The sequence below is a fragment of the Petromyzon marinus genome, chromosome 2 (assembly GCF_048934315.1).
Source record: "Petromyzon marinus isolate PM22_M1 ecotype Great Lakes invasive population chromosome 2, UKy_Petmar_22M1.pri1.0, whole genome shotgun sequence".
NCBI lineage: Eukaryota > Metazoa > Chordata > Hyperoartia > Petromyzontiformes > Petromyzontidae > Petromyzon > Petromyzon marinus.
The window spans coordinates 9,153,470-9,173,428 of record NC_133668.1 but is presented as its reverse complement, the minus strand read 5'-3'; the positions used below and the strand labels follow the sequence as shown (position 1 = coordinate 9,173,428).

Below are 19,959 nucleotides of genomic sequence, written 5' to 3'. Positions count from 1 at the left end.
GCATGTTGGAGGGGGCGAAGTCAGGAGGGGAGGGGCGTGATTGGGAGGGGGCGAGGTCAGAATGGGGAGGGGCGTGATTGAGAGGGGGCGAGGTCAGAATGGGGAGGGGCGTGATTGGGGGGGGGTGAGGTCAGAATGGGGAGGGGCGTGATTGGGAGGGGGCGAGGTCAGAATGGGGAGGGGCGTGATGGAGGGGACGAGGTGGGGAGGGGAGTGGAGGGGCGATGGGAGGGAACGAGGGCAGGCGAGAGGGGAAGCGAAGGGGAGGGGTCGATGGAAAGGGGCGAGGGCAGGAGGAGGGGAGAGGTCAGGGGGCAAAGGGCAGGAGGTGGGAGGGGGCAGGGCACCGCGTGTCACGTGCCAGTCGAGAACTGCACTCCACGTGTTCTACTGCTGGATGATGGCGCGTGCTCTAAACGAGCCCGACTGTCGACGAGATACTTCGTGGTGAAAGTGGTCCAGAGTTTGCTGCTGATATTATGCACTGCCAGAAGGCCATTACATTGGGGTTGTGTTAGAATCATTTATTTTTGTATGCGGAGAGACCGATATATGAAGATCATTTATTTTGCTTAGCGAGCTTGGATCATCGACCTTGCGGCGACACGAAAGAGGAGAGGCGAAATGGAAATGTGTACTGATAAATGTTTCCACATGTATTGCGTAAATGGTACCGCTTGTTTGTCAATCCGCTGTTGGATGAGGACCTTGCCCGTGCAGGGCCGTGCGACCATACTTCACGTTGGACAGTACGGGTTTTGTGAAGACATTTTTTAAAAAATACAGCAATCATGAGACAATTGTCAATCCACTGCTGGATGAAGGTCTCCCCACACTGTCGGCCATGGAGATTGACCGTTCTTAACCACACCAGTCAATGGGGATTGTTGGTGCGAGATTCACGGCGATAATATCCACGGATAGGACCGATCTAGTTCAGAACGTCAAACGTTACAACTTTCACTCTCACACACGACATGAGTTCAGAACAAAAGACCACTCGCCAATCCCCTGGCGAACATTCTGCCACCAAATATCCTCAAGAGACGTGCAAACTGCAAGTGAGTTTGTATATTTTTTTGTGCCAACAAAAACCTACACATCATCAACCAAGAACTCAAGAGTGTTATCCCTCGCCGCCATCTCACGTCCCCCCATCTCCGTTCTGGGATCACCAAGTCACCCAACCCCATTTTGGAAGGACGCTGGCGAACATCGTGGAACAAAGCGGACGTCCATAATAAAACACCTTAATTCAAGAACCAAATATCGAAACCCATCTTTTCACAATTCTCGAATACACCGGCGGTGTTACAATTAACCGCATCAGGACGTCAGCAGGCCGATACGCAACATCTTCATTGATGGAAAATGTAAAGCCAAGCCACAGTTGTGCGATTGTGGCCACGCAACACAAAGTGTGGACCATATAAGTAAACCACTGTAATGATGTAATCTGTGCGCCCCTTCAACGGTAAGGAACAGCAAGGGAAATTCCACCAACTCTCTCTATACCCCCCTCCCCCCTCGTCGTGCCTTGCAGATCTCGATACTTGCCAATTCTTCCTCCGAACACAACGCTGACAATCACAACAAGCGACGGGATCGACTCGCCAATAAGACGGACACAGCGCAACATATTTCATTTACATAGTTTCATTTATTTGGTATAGCCCCGTGAGCCATTCGGCACTTGAATCGGGTGCAACTGCAACAAACAAAAAAAAACATGAACAGGAAAAACATCTTAAAGTGACTTTGTGACTGTGCAAACAGAAAATCCAGGGAAAAAACATCAAAAATATTCCTGAAATAGCACCGTACACCAACGCTGTGTGCAAAAAATCCCAGTGGGATGCAAGTCAAAATAACCACAAGACAACTAAGATTAAGGCCATCAGTCTAACTCCGTACTACAATAAACAAAAACATGGCCAAAACCCAAAAAAACGTTTTCGAAATCACCAAAATAAAAGCCATAAATGCAATGTAACAGTGATCACAGGGACTTTGACCGAATTTTTTTTACAATAAACTACATAAATAAATTATAACACCAAAATCTAGGGCCACATTTTAGGCCACTGAATAGCGGTGGCAGCTCAGGGAATCAAACGCCGGGTTCGGAGCGTCCAACCGGTTCGCAACAAAATAAAAACCATCCTCGCGCGCGTTAAAAGAGCCACTCGACTACATATTTGAAGAGGTGGGTGGGTTTTTTTTCATATGGGAGAGGTATTTTAACGCCCTTATTTGAATACGAATGAGGGCGTGGGGAAGAGGAGGTGCTTGATCGCCATCGTCACCGCCGTCGAGCTCACATGATCGCCTCCCTCCCTCCTCCTCCACCGCTCTTAGCTTCCAGCGGCCTCCTCCTCCATCAGCTGTTAATCTCGCCGGCGATATCGACACGGTGCCCAACCTCCGTCGTTATTACAGTCCGTTGTTATTAACGGTGGTGGTAGTCGTAGTCGTCGTCGGGGTTTTTTGTGTGTGCGAAATAGCGTAGAGATGAGCAAATGGGTGAAAATCGTCCGAGTGGCGTGCGACGCGGGACTGCGACCCCGCGCCGGAATTCGGTGAGGCTTGCGTCGGGATTTGATGTGGAAACTGTGGTGATGGTGGTTGTGGAGGGTGGTGGAGGGGGAGAGACCCTGTAGGTTTGGTGGCGTTCGTGTTGGACGTGGAGGGTGTGTTGGGATGGTGTGGCCCATGGATTGTCGGTGGTGTTAGTGGTGGTGGTGGCGACGAGAGTAAGCCCCGCGCAAGAGATCGTTTGGGGGTGGGGGAAAAAAAAATCTGACATCGAGTCACGATCTCATAGATGTATTTTTTTATTTTTACATGTTTCTGTGCAAATCGGAAGCTTTGTACCCCGATAAATCGTCGGCGTACGCGCGTACGAGCGTTCGTTTTAAAACGATGCCTTTCCGGCCGTGCGCCGTTCTTTGCCTTTTGTGGCACTTTTTTTATTTCCCACTTTGTACGTGGGATCTCTGTGGAGTGTACCGGAATAATGTGGTAGAGGGCGCCACTTCCCACCGTGACCTCCATCCCGGGTGGCCCCTTATATAATGGCCGTGGGAGGCTTGTGGAGGAGGCACGCTAAAGCAAGGCAACGTGCAGACTATTGTTATAGCAGCAGCAGCCACCACGTCCAACATTGTCACCACAAACAATACTTGGAGCGATTGATGGGGAAATGCATCGAGCGCCTTGGTTTATTTCGATACATTTTTTTTAAAGTTTGATTTTATTGCTGGGAACATATCAGACATGATTCATCCACAGCTGGATGAAGGCCTCCCCCATGGTGTCTGCCATCTCTCACAGTCATGCGATGTAACAAGCCACACGCAAAAGAGCTGATATTAAGGTCTTCTTAAAAACCATACATTTCATTGTTTTCATTAACATCATTGAATTTCTTTTTTTTAAAGTGGGTATTACACATGTACTTGTTCCTATTAACATCGTGAAATAATGCAAAAAAAATCGGAACTGCTATGCGAAATAACAGCTAATGTGTTGGCTATAGAGGTATTTGGGGACATCAGGTTTGAGACAAAGCCTTGTCCAGGAGAAAGACGGGGGAGGGGCACGTCTTAATTTATTATTTACTTACCAGGAAATTCTGTGACCTCATGTTGAAAGTTAGCACCACTGTTACGTACAAGGCGTGCCACACATACCATTTGCGACAAACCCAACCTCGAAGGCACTGTAGTGAAATATTTTTGATTAACAAAATGTGAGAACATGTTCTTCATATCAGGTGGATATATACAGCTTCAGTCACTTAAATATCAACGTTTATGTTATGGAAATAGTATTATAGTGGTAGGTAACGCTTTGGTATTATGGTCAGAATTTGACCATAGTTTGTATTTTTTGTTATAAATATATTAGTTTCCAAGAATTTATAAGCGACTGAAATTATAATGTAGCTTATTACATAAACCTAAATGCGCCGAATCCAAAAACAATACTTTAGTGAAAACCATTTAATTTCAAATAAAAAAACTTTTCGTGCTTTGTGGTGGAGGGAAATTCATGACAATTGGCTCACCATTTTCAAATGGCCTTTTTGTGAAGAAACTGCTGCATGAGGATCTTCCTATATAGTATGTGGGTTGTGGGGGTTATGTTATCATATGGTTTTTAGCATTTATAAAATGTTTGGAAGGACTGCAGCACTGACAATCTGTATGAATGTGTGTCTGACAGGTACCTACACTCGTGTGGCATTTTAATGGTGAGCCATCCTGGCCAGGGTTCGCCCTCATTGAGCCCTGTCTTGATGCGCAAAACGAACATTTGTCCGGTGATGAGCCCCGTCCCCGCGCGGACCTTTCTGTCCAAGCTACCTTTTGGTGACAAACGGAAGGACTACGCTGAGAGGCATCTCGTAGGGTAAGGATCTCTGTTTATTTTACTTCATGCACAGTTCCTGGAGGTGGAAAAAGTTTCGGAGTGAAGCTCGAGTTTAGATTATGTAAATGTTTTGGGGACAATTAAAATTGAGACTCCAAATTAGTATTTTTGGGCACAGCTTAGTTTAGTTGACTCTGTAGGATCTGATATGTCTGACAATTAATTGTTTGTCCTCTGACCTTATCACTGTTGAAGGCTGCCTGGCTTAAACCGCATCCAGTTTATTGGCTGTTATGTTACTAAGGGCAAGGTGAGCATGTGGAGGAAAACAGATAACATGTAATCCACTCAAGTATTACATTGACCATTATATTTGTTGAGCCCGTGTTTAAACTGATTATATACTTTTGTGTGGGTACACTTGCAGATATTCCAAGGAGCAGATGTATGCAATTGTTGCCAACGTTGAATCCTACCGCGAGTTTGTGCCATGGTGCAAGCGGTCGCGTGTGACGTTCCGACGACCCGGGTTCATGCGTGCAGATCTCCAGGTGGGCTTTCCACCCCTTGTGGAGAGCTACTCCTCCACTGTGACGCTGGTGGAGCCACACATTGTGCGGGTATGGTCTTGTTTATTTCTTGTTACTAAGACCATGCACAACCCCACCTCTTTGATAAAGACAGTATTTGTATTAACCTACTCCCCCTGATTTTTACATTTCTCACCACTGTCTCACCATGCTCAGGCCACGTGCACAGATGGAAGACTGTTCAATCATCTGGAGACGGAGTGGCGATTTGGACGTGGAGCACCAGGCCATCCCGAGTCGTGTACAATTGAATTTTCGGTATGTTTATTTGATTCCAATAACTACCAAAATGTGGCTTAGCATCGGATACTAGTGGAAAACTGTAAATTGTTGAATGTAAATATTGAATGCATAGTGGTGTATAATACTGTTTTCACATTCAAAGATTAATGTTATTATTGGCCATTTTAAATGGCAAAATTTTCTTTCAGCAGAATGGTTTACTGAAGAGGTATTTCTGGCCCTGTATTAATTAACTTGACTTTTTTTTGTCAATTCAGATCTCCTTTGAGTTCCGCTCATTGCTTCACTCCCAGATGGCCTCGATGTTTTTCGATGAAGTGGTAAAGCAAATGGTGACAGCATTCCTGCGTCGGGCTGCCAAGATGTATGGGCCACAGAGAGGGCTACCATCAGGATTCGTTATGGACTCGGTGCATCAACCCTGATTTTAGAAGGGTTGGGTGTGAGGACAGTTACATGATGGCAAAATAGGTCGACTGTGAGGCTGCTGTTTATGACATTAAATATACTTGATGGGTGCAATATAAGCAACGAACTAAGCAAACATTCAACTCTTGTTCCATACCTGTTTTTAGTTTTTCAGAAGTCGCCCGACAAACTGTGTTTTTTTTTTCCAGAGGCGTTTTTGTCAGAGGTCATCGTTGAGAGAAGTAAACGTGTACTGTGACATTTTCAATGCATATGCAATTTTAGATTTCTCATTTTAAGGTATCACTGATTTAGGGGTAAAGTCTGCAAAAAGTGACCATTTGTTTAATATCATGTAACTGGCCTAGATAGAGGGCATTATCTTTTCTAAAGAGTGCTGTCCATAGTTTTACTGTCATGTGATCAGGGATAAACTTATCTTGAATTAAGAATGAAGCTCGCAACATTTTCGTTAACTTTTAAAAAAATTACATCGAACACATTTACCAATGTTACAGTATTATAACAAAGCATGGTTGACAAAACATTTGAATATGTTCCAATTTTATCAATGCTACACAATGCAGAGTTAAATTTCGTTTTATAAAATATACCTTTTATTTTGTAGATGTTTTTTAGAAAGTCCATTGAAGTAAACCGGGAAAAGGTTTCTGTTTAAACATTTACTTTAATACTTTGAATTCCCATATGTAAAGCCTCATTAGCTACTAACAGTCGTTAATTCTGCCATATGACTGCATGGCAGATGGAGTTTAATAACACATTTTAACTTTACAGTGTTGTGGTCAGTTTGGTCAGGCCAGTCCAATTTAGATTTTAAAAAGCCAAATGTTGAGCTTTTAAAAAGGGATTTTTTCCTAGTATCTTCGGGTGATAGTATTTTTTGCATGAATGTGTGACGTGACATTAAGTTGATGAAAAGAACTCCAATGCCATCTGATGTTCATCTGAAATGTTGGCATGAATGGTGCTGCTAGCAATTGCATACAATCTTAAAACCTGTTTGTGTTATCTCATGATTGGGAAAAGGTCATTAATTCTTTTTAAATAGGTCATTGGCAGTTTTAGTTTTTTATTTATTAGTTTTTATTTAACAACGGTTAATGTGCCTTTTTGTAAAATGCAACAATGTGCAAGTATTTATTTGTTAATTTATACTGCTGGTAGTTGCTAACCAGTTATGTAAACCGCTGGTATCCAGTGTTTACGTTTTCATTTTCCCATAGATGTTGCACACTACAGGGTTATGTTGTTTAGAAGCAGTATGTTCTGTTAATATGTATGGCACATTGCGTTTTTCCCTTTCATTTTTGTGGTGATTAAAAAAAAAACATTTTAAATAAAAATTGTAAATAAAAGATTTTTTAACAAAACTGCGTTCTTGATATACTTCAAATTGTATTGTGTAGCAAGGGGCACCTGATACTCAACATGTGAACTCCCCGATGGAATACTGTGACGAGTAAACATTATTTGGTGATGCTGTGTTAGTGGTGCACGGTTAACACAAAAATAACATGCATCAATAACTGCCTTAAAAGGGAAAATATTTAATAGGCAATCCATAATAGAGGTTTTTGGGTTGGCGTAGATATAAATGTGTCGTTTAACCTGCCGACAGCCAATTAGTAAGGTTTGTCACATGCCAATTTGTTACTAGTTAGGCACACCGGTATGTTGGAGAGTAAAACCCACAACAGTTACAATTACTAGAATCGCCCAGAAATGTCTGTCCAGCCTACGTGTGACGTCACTCCACGAGCTCCCCCCCCCCACGCGTGACGCAACTACACATGAGACTGGATGAGCCACGGGTCACCAGGGGGCCGTGGCAGTGATTGATTGCATTCCCTTAATGCTACATTCTCAGACTGCTTTCGTAGCTACAGACTAACACCAAACCGCTAATTTCTGTGAACTTTCCCAACGGTTCGATCAAAACTGATACAATGGAAACTATACAATTATGTATTGTTCAAAAGTTATTCGCAGCAAACAATGACCCAGTTAGTTCCGCCCAAGACTGGCGCTTGGGGGTTAATTTTTGTAATAATTGACCACCTTTTCTAAATATGCGTGCACACCACTTTGCCATCATACAGAGAAGAAATTGAAGACAAAGCTTAAAGAATTGCCAATAAAAAGTATAACCCATTATACATTAGGCAATTAATCACCTTTTTTAAATAACTAAATTGCTAAGTGGCATTGTCTATTGTACAATGCCACTTCGTACAAAATCTGAAACGGTACCACATTTTACCAAAACAATGACTGCAGCTTAAACGGAAGGAATTTAAACTGGGAGTGGTCAGCTATCGGCACTGAGAACAATAGTCTCGAGCATCTTTTTATAAGCAACACATGTGAAAATTGCTTTGAAAGCACCATAAACAGATTAATTGGAAGACAGCTTAAATAAGAGCTAATGGCAGAAAATCATAAGTTAGGCAATCGCAATTTTAAAACGGAAAAACTCCGTTAAACTGTCTTGTGAAATAGATGTACAGGATTTGAATCGGTTCTACATTTTACCAGCAACTGCAGCTTAAACATAATTAAGAGTTCGTTTGTGGTGGAGTGGATAGCTATGGGCACTTAGGACAGTAGCCACAGAGGTCATGTTATGAGCAACAATGGTATTTACTCTGAGGCATCGCAAACTTGTATTTAAACAGAACCCACATGACTGGCTAAAAAAGTATTCGGATGGCTTAAACAAAATTACATAGATTACGCAGATTGAACAGTAAACGCGATCAGGAAAATACCAAACATTACTGCAACACAATTGCTCAAATCGCATACAGTGTTTATTTTTTATAAAGTGAACATACAAAAAGCACACACACATCTTCTTTGGTTCTTTCGGTAAAGTCACGTAGAATGAGAATAAAATAATAAATTAATAAAATAAAATAACACAATACAATTCTCATTCTACGTGACTTTACCGAAAGAACCAAAGAAGATGAATCCTTGCAGTCACGAAAGCTTTAAATCGAAGCACACACAAGGTTACATTTGTCGTTAATATTTTATTTTTTACAGTGCAATGGTGCTGTGGGAAAAAAACAATCTTACAAAGACATGTGTACTATTCAATAATCACAACAATTAAACAAAATCACAGTGGCACCGCGAAATTTAAGCTCACACTTAACACAGCCAAGTGTCTCAGTTGTGGGCGTTACACTTTTACATTCTATTTAAATTTGCATCTTAATCAATGTCTTCACAACCGCATTGCTATGCAAATGAAACGTCTCTCAGCAGGAACGTTTAAACTCAAAAGGGAATCATGTTTTCTTCTCTTGAGCTAGCGGGAGCATGTGGCCCACATGACTTGTTGAACCAGCCCGACCCACCCCAGTCGTTCCCGCATTCTAAACTACGGTACACACACCACTGATCCCATTGATTCATAAGCTGCATTGGCAGGAACTAGCAGTGCCCTTTGTGGTCATTGTGGTGAGGTTTGCAAAGCTACACAATGAAATAACGGGAGGGACCTCAACAGTTGGCATATCACCAGGCACTATTTAACCGATTTCCCTCCCACACGCATGGCAAATTACGTACACCATGCTAGTGAAGGATAATAATTGTGTTTTCAATACAGCATTGTCCCCTATTAAGTAGAAATGTTTGCTATGAAATATAAACTTAGATCCTCAAACAAAACATACAATCCAAACCGTGGATTTAATGATAAACACGACCGGAGCACAGGACGTCACTATTAAGCGCCACTCTTGGAAACAATTCAAAGAAAAGTATCTATCGACATTTCTAAAATGTTTTTTAATTATTATTATTCCGTACTTAAAACAATATACAACACTCACGCGGAGTATGAAGTGATGGACACATCACTTCATTTTAAATATTGTGCGCTGCAATGTCCAAAGGTTTAGGACAGGGCCTTGTTGTTGCACGCAAGGTGTACAAGCAACATTGGGGATGCTGCCACGATATGTATTTTTAGATCATCGTCATTGCCTTTATCGTTCGGCTTCCTATTAAGGAAAAGTAGCTTAAAGCGAATTCTTCATCACCATTATAGTACAGTACTACATGTTTGCAAAAAAAGTATTGCGATTTGAGATAACATTTTAAGGACAAGGTAGAAAGTGCACTCTGTCCGTAAAATATCTAAAATCGCAAAAAAAAGTTAGCAAATGTGTAATACTGTAAATATGTATAAGTGTAATGGCTACGATGATGAGAAATTACACTTTTAAATAACACGATGAATACATGCTTATTTGAGTGGTCATTGCTCAGAAAATAAATTAACAAATTCGATGCCATTTAAAAACATCCCATGTGGTTAATGTTTGCACGAGACCTCAAACATAAACATTTGGGATACGTATATAAACGCGTAATGTTGAAAAAATAAGCAGTCTTAGTTCCAAATGTACAAAGATTTATCGGTTCACACGACCTTTGTCAAAACTGTGCGTCACTCAAAAAAAACAAGTAAATTAAAAAAAGTATTTTGTAGTGGACACAAACAACAACATCGGCTCACCAAATGTTGCATTACAGGCAAAACAAAAAAATAATTGCAGTCAGGGGCATTAATGTTACGTTTGTTACTGACCCCGGTACACTTTGTTCCGTGCCACGTTTGGGCACTAACTATGCAGCCAGCAGTGCTCACAGGCACTGGGGGGGGGAGGGCGTCCATAAATGACGTCACGCGTTTTTTGACCCCCCCCGCTTCGTCACACGGCGTCACCCCTCCCCCCCTGAAATATGACGTCACAAAGCTCTGCCCCTCCTCCCCCCCCCAATTTTTTTTAAAAACATGCTTCAAATCGCTTTAAACTTTTGTTATTGTAGCGCGTATTTTAATGAGGCGCTGCGCTCTGATGTTTCAGGAGAAAACATTTATTAAAAAGTCTATTTTATTTAAAGTTGCGCATTTTGATGTGACGTCACATTTCTCAAACCCCTCCCCCCCTATCGTCACATATCGTCACGAATGTCTGACCACCCCCCCCCTCTCCACTAGGTGCGTGACGTCATTCATGGACGGCCCCCCTAGGGCACAGCAGATGAAGTGGAGGAGAATTAATGCTCATCACAACAACTGTCAACAACTGCAGTTCGTGGCCTAAAGTTTGTATCCGTCTATTTTGACGCCTCACTCTGTACTAAATGCAACATGCAATGCCCCTTATGTTTATAAATACATTTTTTTACGAACGTGATTTTATACATCGTTTTAACTTTCTATGCACAACGCCTCTTTCATAAGAATAGTTATCTGTAACAACATGTGATGTCAAAGCGATAGTAATCGAGAATGTGTACGTTAGGTCAGGGTGTGTATGCTTAAAGAGTAATCATATTCAAAGAAGTATAATCCTGTTGACCACCAGGTAAATGTCCAAAATATCAACTCCTGCAAAATGTATAGGGGATTGAACTTTGGCTGTCCAAATAAGCGAAAGGAGCGGTATAACAGTATCGGGTGTATCTTTTTAAAGTACCATATACTACCCAATTAAGTATAGTGGGAAAAAAAACGTTACTTGGGTATACTTTAAGAAGACACACTGTAGTTCGCGCACTGCAAGCTATTAACCCGGCCATCTGAGTTTGATTCCCAACCACGGTTAACATCAGTGGCGACTGCTGACATCTGTGAACTGCTACTGGCACTTTGTCAACTTGCATTGACCAGCATGGTAAAGTATTGTCAAAAGAATCCCGATGATCGGCAATGGGAAGTCTTCAACCCACACTGGTTGTACAAAGAGGAATACATTGTTGGTTATTATCCAATAATCATTAACTCTAGCAGACAACGTACGCGCACAAAAAAAGAATGCGACATTTGTAACAGATAAAGGGGCAATGTACACTGGGCTGAAAGTTTACGCAACGTCTGGTTCGAGCGACCTTCGGTACCGCTAAACCCCGTGCTTTGTTCGTTATTCAAGGATTTCCGGATATGCATCAGATTAGAGAAGGCCGGAGAGAGAGAAAAAAAACACAAATACCGTTTCCAATTGAGACAACGGAATGTGGAGCAAATGGGTTGAGTTCTTTCCCATGAATGGCGGACACTCGTGCCATGATGTGCAGTCTGCTACACAACAACCATCACCGACTGAGTAAACAAAGGCTGAAGCGAAATGAAACTACGACACTGCCGCCACCTTGGACACTGAGCTATGTGGTCCACAACAAATTTAAAAAAATGAGACGCAGACGTCACTGCTCGTAACATTTTGACTTTATATAACCCTGGCCACTCAGGCAAAGAGAATCAGAAATCAAGTTTGTTGTCCCCATCAGTTCTGAAGGTTTCCCAACAACGCTGTTAATAGATGCGTTGCCTTGGTTGTTGTCGCCAATTAACCAACCGACTTGAACCCAGCGTGTGCACAGATGGCAGCAGCTGCAGCACCATTGGGTGGAGTTCAAACGCACAGCCTGGACCCCCGCCTTGAAGACTGTCCTCGTGAGGTGAGGTTTGCCAGAGGCTTTGGGCAAGTGCTGTTTAAGTGCTGCCTCACCTGAAAGGGCTCAAGGCACGCACACGAAAGCCGTAGGGACGTAATACCGGGGTGGATGTTGTCAGGCGGCACTAATAACGACGAGAGTAGCACTGCAAGGTGAGGGTAGGTGAGCCAGTCCCAAATTCGGCTCCTCTTGTTTGCCCGGGGTTAGTGATGACCTGCTACAAACAGGTGCTCAGTTTCGGCCCCAAAGTAACATGAAATACATGGAGCATGTAAATGAATCTGGAGGAATTTATGCTTAAGTCTTTCCAAGTTTTTTTTTATTAACTGTTATAGCTGTTATGTTTTTATTTTTTGTGGAAAATATGCAGTAACTGTAAATATAGTTGTTAAAACTGTGACCCTAAATTGGATATTTGAGATCCTAATAGGCAAGAAACCTTTTACACTTGAAAACATGTAATCAGTGGTCTGGAGCTCTATAAAGTGATTTTATAATTGTGTCTGCATCTGAAAAACAAGCATTGCTCCTGTCTCGACGCTCTCCTAGACGGTATCCAGAGCCACTGTGGTGGGAATGTGGGATGAATCATCAACGGTAAAAGGCCTCAAGCTGAGAATCCACAACCAACAATTCACCTTCAAAGCAGGCCAGTGGTGTGTAAGAAAACAACAAATAAGCTCCTACAGCAGCTACAACAACAAATACTGTTTTGTATTTGCGTTGTGAGGTTTTTAAATATACTGAGTAAAATAAATTCCATCAAATGTTTTGTGGCTTTGTGTATTTGTAACTGCTGCCAGGGTGGACTTCTATGCCCCTGGCATAGCTGAGATGACAGGGTTTTCCTTCTGCTCAAATCCTGAGCAAATGGAGAGTGAAAGCATCTTCGAGTTGGCAGTCAAGGATAGCGTGGATAATCCAGCACATTGGGTGCACACACAGGTATTGTACACACACGCACATGGAGACACGTGCTCACCGAACATACACAAGCATGCAGCACACACTTAACATTGCTCAGTCAAGCAGTGGCACAAAAAGGAAAACATGCAATTGTTATCCGTAGATAATTTATTGTATATTTAATTTACAAACTGTATAATTGTTTACATATTTATAGCAGTATACTGCAATGGTGGTGACTCAAAGTTACGCATTTGCAGGATGGCAATGTGACTTATTCAAACATCATTCTTTCATTCACAGTGCAAAGTTGGGGTGGAAGTGACAGTCCGAGTTGGTGGAGATTTCTATTTTGATCCCCGGCCGTCCGACCCTCCTGTCAATCTGCTGCTGGTGGCAGGAGGTGTGGGGATAAACCCATTACGCTCCATTCTGATGCACTGTGTGCACCTCATGCGGCAGCGGGTCCTCACTCAAGCTGGATACCAGCTGGGGAAGATCCATCTGATCTTCACTGCAAGGACGATCAGCGAGCTGATATTCAAGGCAATACATGAGCACATTTTACTCATAATGGCATGAAATTCAGTTAGACCTGTACTTAAAACCAATTGATATTCCATTCATATGAGTAAACACAGAAGTCCATCTGTATACATGTTGTACATTCGGGTAATACTCTTTGGTTCTATTCGGTAAAGTCACGTAGGTAAAAAATAAAACAACAAAAAATCACGACGTTTCGGCCACAACACAAGTGGCTTTCATCAGGACAGTTTGGTCCCTTCACCTGATGAAGGTCACTTGTGTTGTGGCCGAAACGTCGTGATTTTTTGTTTTATTTTTTACCTACGTGGCTTTACCGAATAGAACCAAAGAGTATGGATCCTTACAGTCACGAAAGCTTCAAATCTAGAATTCGGGTAATACTTTCAGAAATTACAGCTACAGAGTTACACTGTAGTTGTGAGGTAACCACTTATAACAAGATACAGTATATATTTTAAGATGTTTTTTCTTCAAAACTAGCAATTAACATGTGTTATACAATTATAACATTTGATCATAAGTCTCCCAAACGTTTGCTGGGATGCTGTGGCTTTTCTGAGACAAATGCATCAGGCCTCCTCTAGGTCAGTGTTTAAAATAAATATTAACACATTAACGATAGCAGTGATAATAAATGTATAAGTACCTAAGAACACTGATTAATGTTGCCAATGGTGGATGCATGTGACCCTGAGCACTGTTTCGTATTCAATGCAGGACTGGCTGCTGTCCTTGGTGCAAGAGTTCCCAGGGAAAATGTCCCTCCGGTTCCACATCACGCGGTGCAAATCCCCAGTAACGGAGGACCTGAAGCCCTATACTACAGGCACAGACAACGCCTGCATACATCACATTCACGATCAATTATTTTAATGCTTCATATATGGCCTCAAAGTAATGTGAAATCCAAGAGCACTGTTCTGGCTTAAGACCCATAAAGCACTTGAAAAATGCATTATTTTCGTACGCCATCGTCATTACACTGCTGGATAAAAGCTCCACCAAGCCACCACCATATCTCATGAACCTACGATGTGACAATCCTCTCGTCATCTGCATACGAGCAGGCAAGCTCTATGCATTTGAAATACATTTAATTCCCTAAGTGTAATCAACAAACACTGGTTTCTAATGGGATTTCTTTGAGAGCTGGACTAATATTTATGCCACGTGTGACCCTCCCAAACAGTGGGGAGGATCACTGGACAAGACCTGCTGCAGGCATCGCAAGGCAGCCCCCACTGCTTTGTCTGCGGCCCCTCATCCATGTACGACTTTGTGACGGATGCACTGGGAGGTGCAGGGATTCCTAAGGATAAAATCTTTTATGAAAAGTGGCAGTAAGTTGGAGGCACCCAAAGAGCTGCTTGAAAAAATACGTACAAAATTAATTCCACGCCTTTGTTTATAATCTTTTCATCTACAGCACTTTAATGGCTTCGTAAGGTCGTTAATGTTGTAAGATGTGTTACTCCTGCTTATAAGATGAGAGATCAATCAGAATTAGTGTCTCTTTTGTAAATGCAAAGCATCTTGCCAGTAAATGTTTACGTGATTCACTGTTTTCTTGATTTAATTGCCACTGTTTCATTACATATTGATGATCAACAACATGATTGTTCTGGTAAATATTGACAGCTCATTTGTAAATACATTACCTACCAGCAGTGGATTGCTCATGGCTGTTGATCAGTTATATGAAATGTTATTTTGACCTTGTGAGTTCTAGGGTATGCATATTGCAATGCTAATCATTGGAGTGGAACCGTGGCTCTTGAGTATACTGTGCTGTGAACCCGGCGACTTGAGTCAGATTTGCTGATTAAATGAACTACAGGAAATGAGTGGAGAGCTTAATAAAATAAAACTTCAAAGTGAGGCTATTGGGGGGGGGGGCACATGGAACATACATCGGAGTTGGTATACCTTGGTCGATTATTAAAGGCATACACGGATCAAAATGATAAAATAAAGAGAGCAGATTGCTGTGCTTTTGGAAAACTAAAACTTAATCAGGAAAAGCAACGTACAAATGTGTACCCAAAGGTGTTTCATCAGTTTTATCACTGTATAGTACATACTACGACATGAAACGTGGGCGCTGACAAGGCACCGATCAAAAGGTGAAATATTCACAAAGACATACGGAGAGGAACACATGATTATGGAACATATTTGAGTTTTTAGACACTACGTTGACTTTAGAAAAGTGGAATTGGGCAGGGCACGTTGCGTTGCTGGAAAAGGATGGACAATGGGATCGGTTCATCTCGCAGGAGCTTGACGGATCTGGGGGCGGATGGCCTTCATCCAGCAGTGGAATTGCTCATGGCTGCTATCAGTTATTCTCTTGGAATCTTTGGTGAGAGCAATTCACTCACCGCAGTTGGAATTCCCAACCCGTACTTCAACTCAAGCACAGAAAAAAAACGCCCGGTTTTTTTTATTGTTGGGTGGTCTTTGTAAAATGAGCGCTACTTCTGTGTAAAGTCGGTGTGGTTACCCTACGGTAACGTGGAATTCCACGTCAATCGAAAGAGTGCCACACGTGCGTTGCTCGCTTGAGCAGGCCAACATGTGTAAATGTTTAAATGTTCAGCAGCTCGAGTGTCGACTCTTCAGGACAGATTTCACAAAGGTTCGCCAGAGGCCCTCCCCCCCGGCTCCACCTCAACCAAACGGGCACCTATTCGTTCTACCAATTACAAGGGCACCTCTCCCCTACGTTTCAACGGCCCGCGTGCGTTTAAGCGGCGGGTAATTTGATAAGCCCCTCCGCCTCCCGACCCACCCAATTAACATCCAAACGCGCGCTCGCCCTCGCACACCTAATTAACGCAGAGGCTATTCGTTAATATATAAAAAGCGGTCGCACGTAGCGGGGCGACGTTTGGGACGCATCAAATCCCGCCGCCGCGCCAATGCGCACTACCATTTTCAACCCGCGCTGCCCGGATGTGACGTCACGAAGCGGCATGGCGGACGGGACGGCCGTGCTGAGGCGGAACAGACCCGGGACCAAGGCGCAGGTTCCGTCTCTCGACGTCCCGCACTCCGATCACCCCCCCCCCCACGGACTTCTCTTTGTCGCCTTCTCCGTTGCTCTGCCGAATCTCGAGCGGCGCCCTCCGAGGCACTCGGCTACGAACGTTAAACCCGAGGAGGGTTTCCCGCAATAACCGAACGGATTCCCGAGCGCTTCTCCGGGTTTGTAAACTGCAGTCCGCTTAGGCGGTAGCCGCTGTGAAGCCGTGCGCCGATTGGTTGAGGCCGGTCACGTGGCGGGGCGAAGCTCGCGCGTGACTGGCCCGGGAGGACCACTAGTGCGGATGCGCGCTGGGAAATTTTAAACGGAGAAGGCCTGGCGAGTGAGCTTTTTAATGTTTTTAGTTTTAATATTACAGGCAACGTTTAATATCGTTCACGCTCGGGTTATTGCACTGCGGTCCGCAGCCTATTCCACCAAGCTCTGACGAAGCCACGCAACATTGGAACCGAGCGCTTTTTGTTTTATATATAAAGCGAGACTGGTGAATAAAACCATTGACAGAAACCCACCCAGGATCGCGCACGATGACCCACAAATTCCAATTACTTTGCTGTTTTTTTACGTGACTTTACCGAATAGAACCAAAGAGTATATTTTCCAATTACTCTTGAAGACGTGTCCGAGGTTTATCTGAATTGGGTTTACGGCTGTGAAGTGGCCGGGATCTGACGGTACAGCGATTGCCTCTTGGACTCGCAATCAACGGAGTGCTCTGCTTGAAGGGTTATTCACCATTTGTGTTTGATTGAGTTTTTTAATGTGGCAGTTTAGCAGCCAAACATTTGCGTTTCAGGAATTCTACAGTTGGCCAGATGAGCCCTTTGAGGAGATGGACAGCACCCTTGCGGTACAACAGGTAAGGGGAACATGGGTTGTTTCGTGCATTGCCTTGTAATAAAGGTGTCGAACATGTCGTGCGTGACACTACTACATTTAACTATACAACTTCACGACAATTTATTGACGTTCATCTTGTGTATGCTAAACCATCCATCCACAGTTCATTCAGCAGAACATCCGAACGGACTTCTCGAACATCGACAAAATTCTGGAGGCTCCAGATGGGCAGGATGAGGGTGTTTGGAAATATGAGCATCTGAGGTACCAGATAAAACACTGAAACATGTCAACAACAGTAGCAACAATTACATTGAATATAATATACCGTACTGGATGTGTGTTTCTCAGTATAAACACATGAAGGACATTGTGATATATTTTCATGAACCAGAACACATGGTTAACAGTGAGCATATTGGCATAATCCACAACATACCATCTGTATATTTAATTACTGTTATTTACTGTGCTGCAGGCAGTTCTGTTTGGAGCTAAATGGCTTGGCTGTAAAACTTCAGGTAAGAACTATGAAGCTACAGACTGATGTAAATGTATAATAATTTGGCCCCACAATTTAAGCGAACTGCTTAAACATCAGCAGAGGTCAGAATGACTGCACCCATGACACAAATATTTAACATGGGTTGGCGGCTTGAGCTAAAACAGATCAAAGTATTTGTGAAAATTAAAACTGAAATCTCAACTTGTTAGTGGGTATATTACAGACGATTACTTGCAGTAATATGTAAATGGCCTACAAGTGCACCTACTAAACAGTAACAAGGAAATTGTTAAGAGCCTACAAATGCACCGACTGAACAGGAATGAGGAAAGGGCCTACAACTGCGGCGAATGAACCAAATGCTTTCGTTTGCATGGCAGAATGATTGTCACCCAGAGACGTGTACCCAGATGACGGCCACGGAGCAGTGGATATTCCTGTGTGCAGCACACAAAACCCCCAAAGAGGTAATTTATTTCTGCTGTGCTAATGATCAGCAAACCTACAGCATCCACCAAACTGCATGTTACAAATTATGCCATTTATCATGCAATGTATGTTCAAATGAGCAATTTTGTCAAGATCCAAACTGTACTACAGTTTAATATGGTACTGTACCTCCTAAGTGTTTGTTTTCATCTGCATCAGTGTCCGGCTATAGACTACACACGGCACACGTTAGATGGAGCTGCCTGTCTGCTAAACAGCAACAAATACTTTCCCAGCAGGTAAGAAAACATAACTTGCCATATACAGTACATTATTTGGGTCAGTATGTGAGGTTACAATTGGGTGGGTTGAGTGCATTGCGTGACCAGTTTCTTCTTGAATGCGCTTCATAGGGTGAGCATTAAGGAATCGTCCGTGGCCAAGCTGGGCTCGGTGTGTCGTAGGATTTACCGGATCTTTTCACACGCGTACTTCCACCACCGCCAACTTTTTGATGAATACGAGGTAGGTGTGCTTTTTGTTTCACCATGTTTGTCATTGAATCACGTTAAATATCATACTGCAAGCAAAACCTAACTCGCTGTGTGGCATGCAGAATGAAACGCTGCTGTGCCACCGCTTTACCAAGTTCGTGATGAAGTACAACCTCATGTCCAAGGACAACCTGATTGTGCCCATCCTGGAGGAAGAGATCCAGGGCACCACGGCAGAGGAGAGCGAGGCCTGAAGTTTCACCCCCCCCCCCCCCCCCCCAATTCATCCACATCGTCTTCTTAACTGTAATCTTCCAGGTATTAGGCTGTCCCAATACTTTTTAATGAGCAACTTTTCAAGTTGCAATTGGCACTAAAAATATTAAATTGACAGAAAAAGCCACAATGCAAGTGGAAACTAAATCACCACATGGATTAGTGGTGTATTGTGTTAATCACTGCAGATGAGCATTGTGAACTACTGAGCTCTGCACAAGTAAAATGTTCTATATGCCATGCCTCGAGGTAAAAGTTATTTAAAATCGAAGTGTCCTATTTAACAGATTGCATGATTTACAATGTGCATTCACATACTTTTCAATTCATATGGGTTCATTTGCCAAATGGATCAAACGATTGAGGACCAGAATCTTGAAATCTGGCACCAGCTTGGATGGATCTTGGTTAAGCTGAATTTGTACATTATTTGGACCTGGTGCACTCGTCATCTCCTTGTGGTGTTCCCAGTAGCATAACGTTTCTACAAAGCTAGGTCGAGTTTAAAGCAATGTATTCTGTACCCAATTTCTACAAGCTGTAAATCTGCCGATATTGTCTTGGTACCCCGAGCAGTTATTTCCACTCAAATATTCCTGTTATTCCTATGCACCCATAAGTGCGTATTTAAAGTGTCAAACCGTTTGTCATTGTACACATTACAAAACACTTTTTTACAAGGCTTGTATTGTAAGTGCATTAGGACTACTCCTAAAGCATTAGTAATTGGCATGCTATTACAAATTCAGTTTAAGTAAAGCAGTTACATCAAATAAAACAATATTTAACAGTTTG

General features: G+C 42.8%; 3 protein-coding genes across 4 annotated transcripts; all 3 read left to right on the top strand.

Annotated features, from left to right (window-relative positions):
• The first annotated feature begins 2,254 nt into the window (after nucleotides 1-2,254).
• Nucleotides 2,255-7,009, top strand: COQ10B (coenzyme Q10B). The gene is made up of 5 exons (XM_032964542.2): nucleotides 2,255-2,579; nucleotides 4,228-4,413; nucleotides 4,802-4,994; nucleotides 5,121-5,222; nucleotides 5,465-7,009. The coding sequence occupies exons 1-5, from the start codon at nucleotides 2,512-2,514 to the stop codon at nucleotides 5,630-5,632; spliced, it is 717 nt and encodes a 238-aa protein (XP_032820433.1). The 5' UTR covers nucleotides 2,255-2,511; the 3' UTR covers nucleotides 5,633-7,009.
• Nucleotides 7,010-10,601: 3,592 nt separating this feature from the next.
• OXNAD1 (oxidoreductase NAD binding domain containing 1) lies at nucleotides 10,602-15,415 on the top strand. Of its 2 annotated transcripts, XM_032964604.2 has the most exons (7): nucleotides 10,613-10,766; nucleotides 12,034-12,122; nucleotides 12,669-12,775; nucleotides 12,923-13,064; nucleotides 13,329-13,571; nucleotides 14,292-14,400; nucleotides 14,764-15,415. In XM_032964604.2, the coding sequence occupies exons 2-7, from the start codon at nucleotides 12,045-12,047 to the stop codon at nucleotides 14,916-14,918; spliced, it is 834 nt and encodes a 277-aa protein (XP_032820495.1). In that variant the 5' UTR covers nucleotides 10,613-10,766; nucleotides 12,034-12,044; the 3' UTR covers nucleotides 14,919-15,415. The 2 variants fall into 2 exon arrangements, with proteins under 2 accessions (XP_032820505.1, XP_032820495.1); XM_032964614.2 differs by lacking the exon at nucleotides 12,669-12,775 and having other exon boundaries at nucleotides 10,602-10,766.
• Nucleotides 15,416-16,448: 1,033 nt separating this feature from the next.
• Nucleotides 16,449-19,957, top strand: MOB4 (MOB family member 4, phocein). Its single transcript, XM_032964625.2, has 8 exons — nucleotides 16,449-16,603; nucleotides 17,417-17,479; nucleotides 17,624-17,724; nucleotides 17,939-17,981; nucleotides 18,346-18,432; nucleotides 18,614-18,693; nucleotides 18,808-18,919; nucleotides 19,011-19,957. The coding sequence occupies exons 1-8, from the start codon at nucleotides 16,496-16,498 to the stop codon at nucleotides 19,140-19,142; spliced, it is 726 nt and encodes a 241-aa protein (XP_032820516.1). The 5' UTR covers nucleotides 16,449-16,495; the 3' UTR covers nucleotides 19,143-19,957.
• Nucleotides 19,958-19,959: the final 2 nt, after the last annotated feature.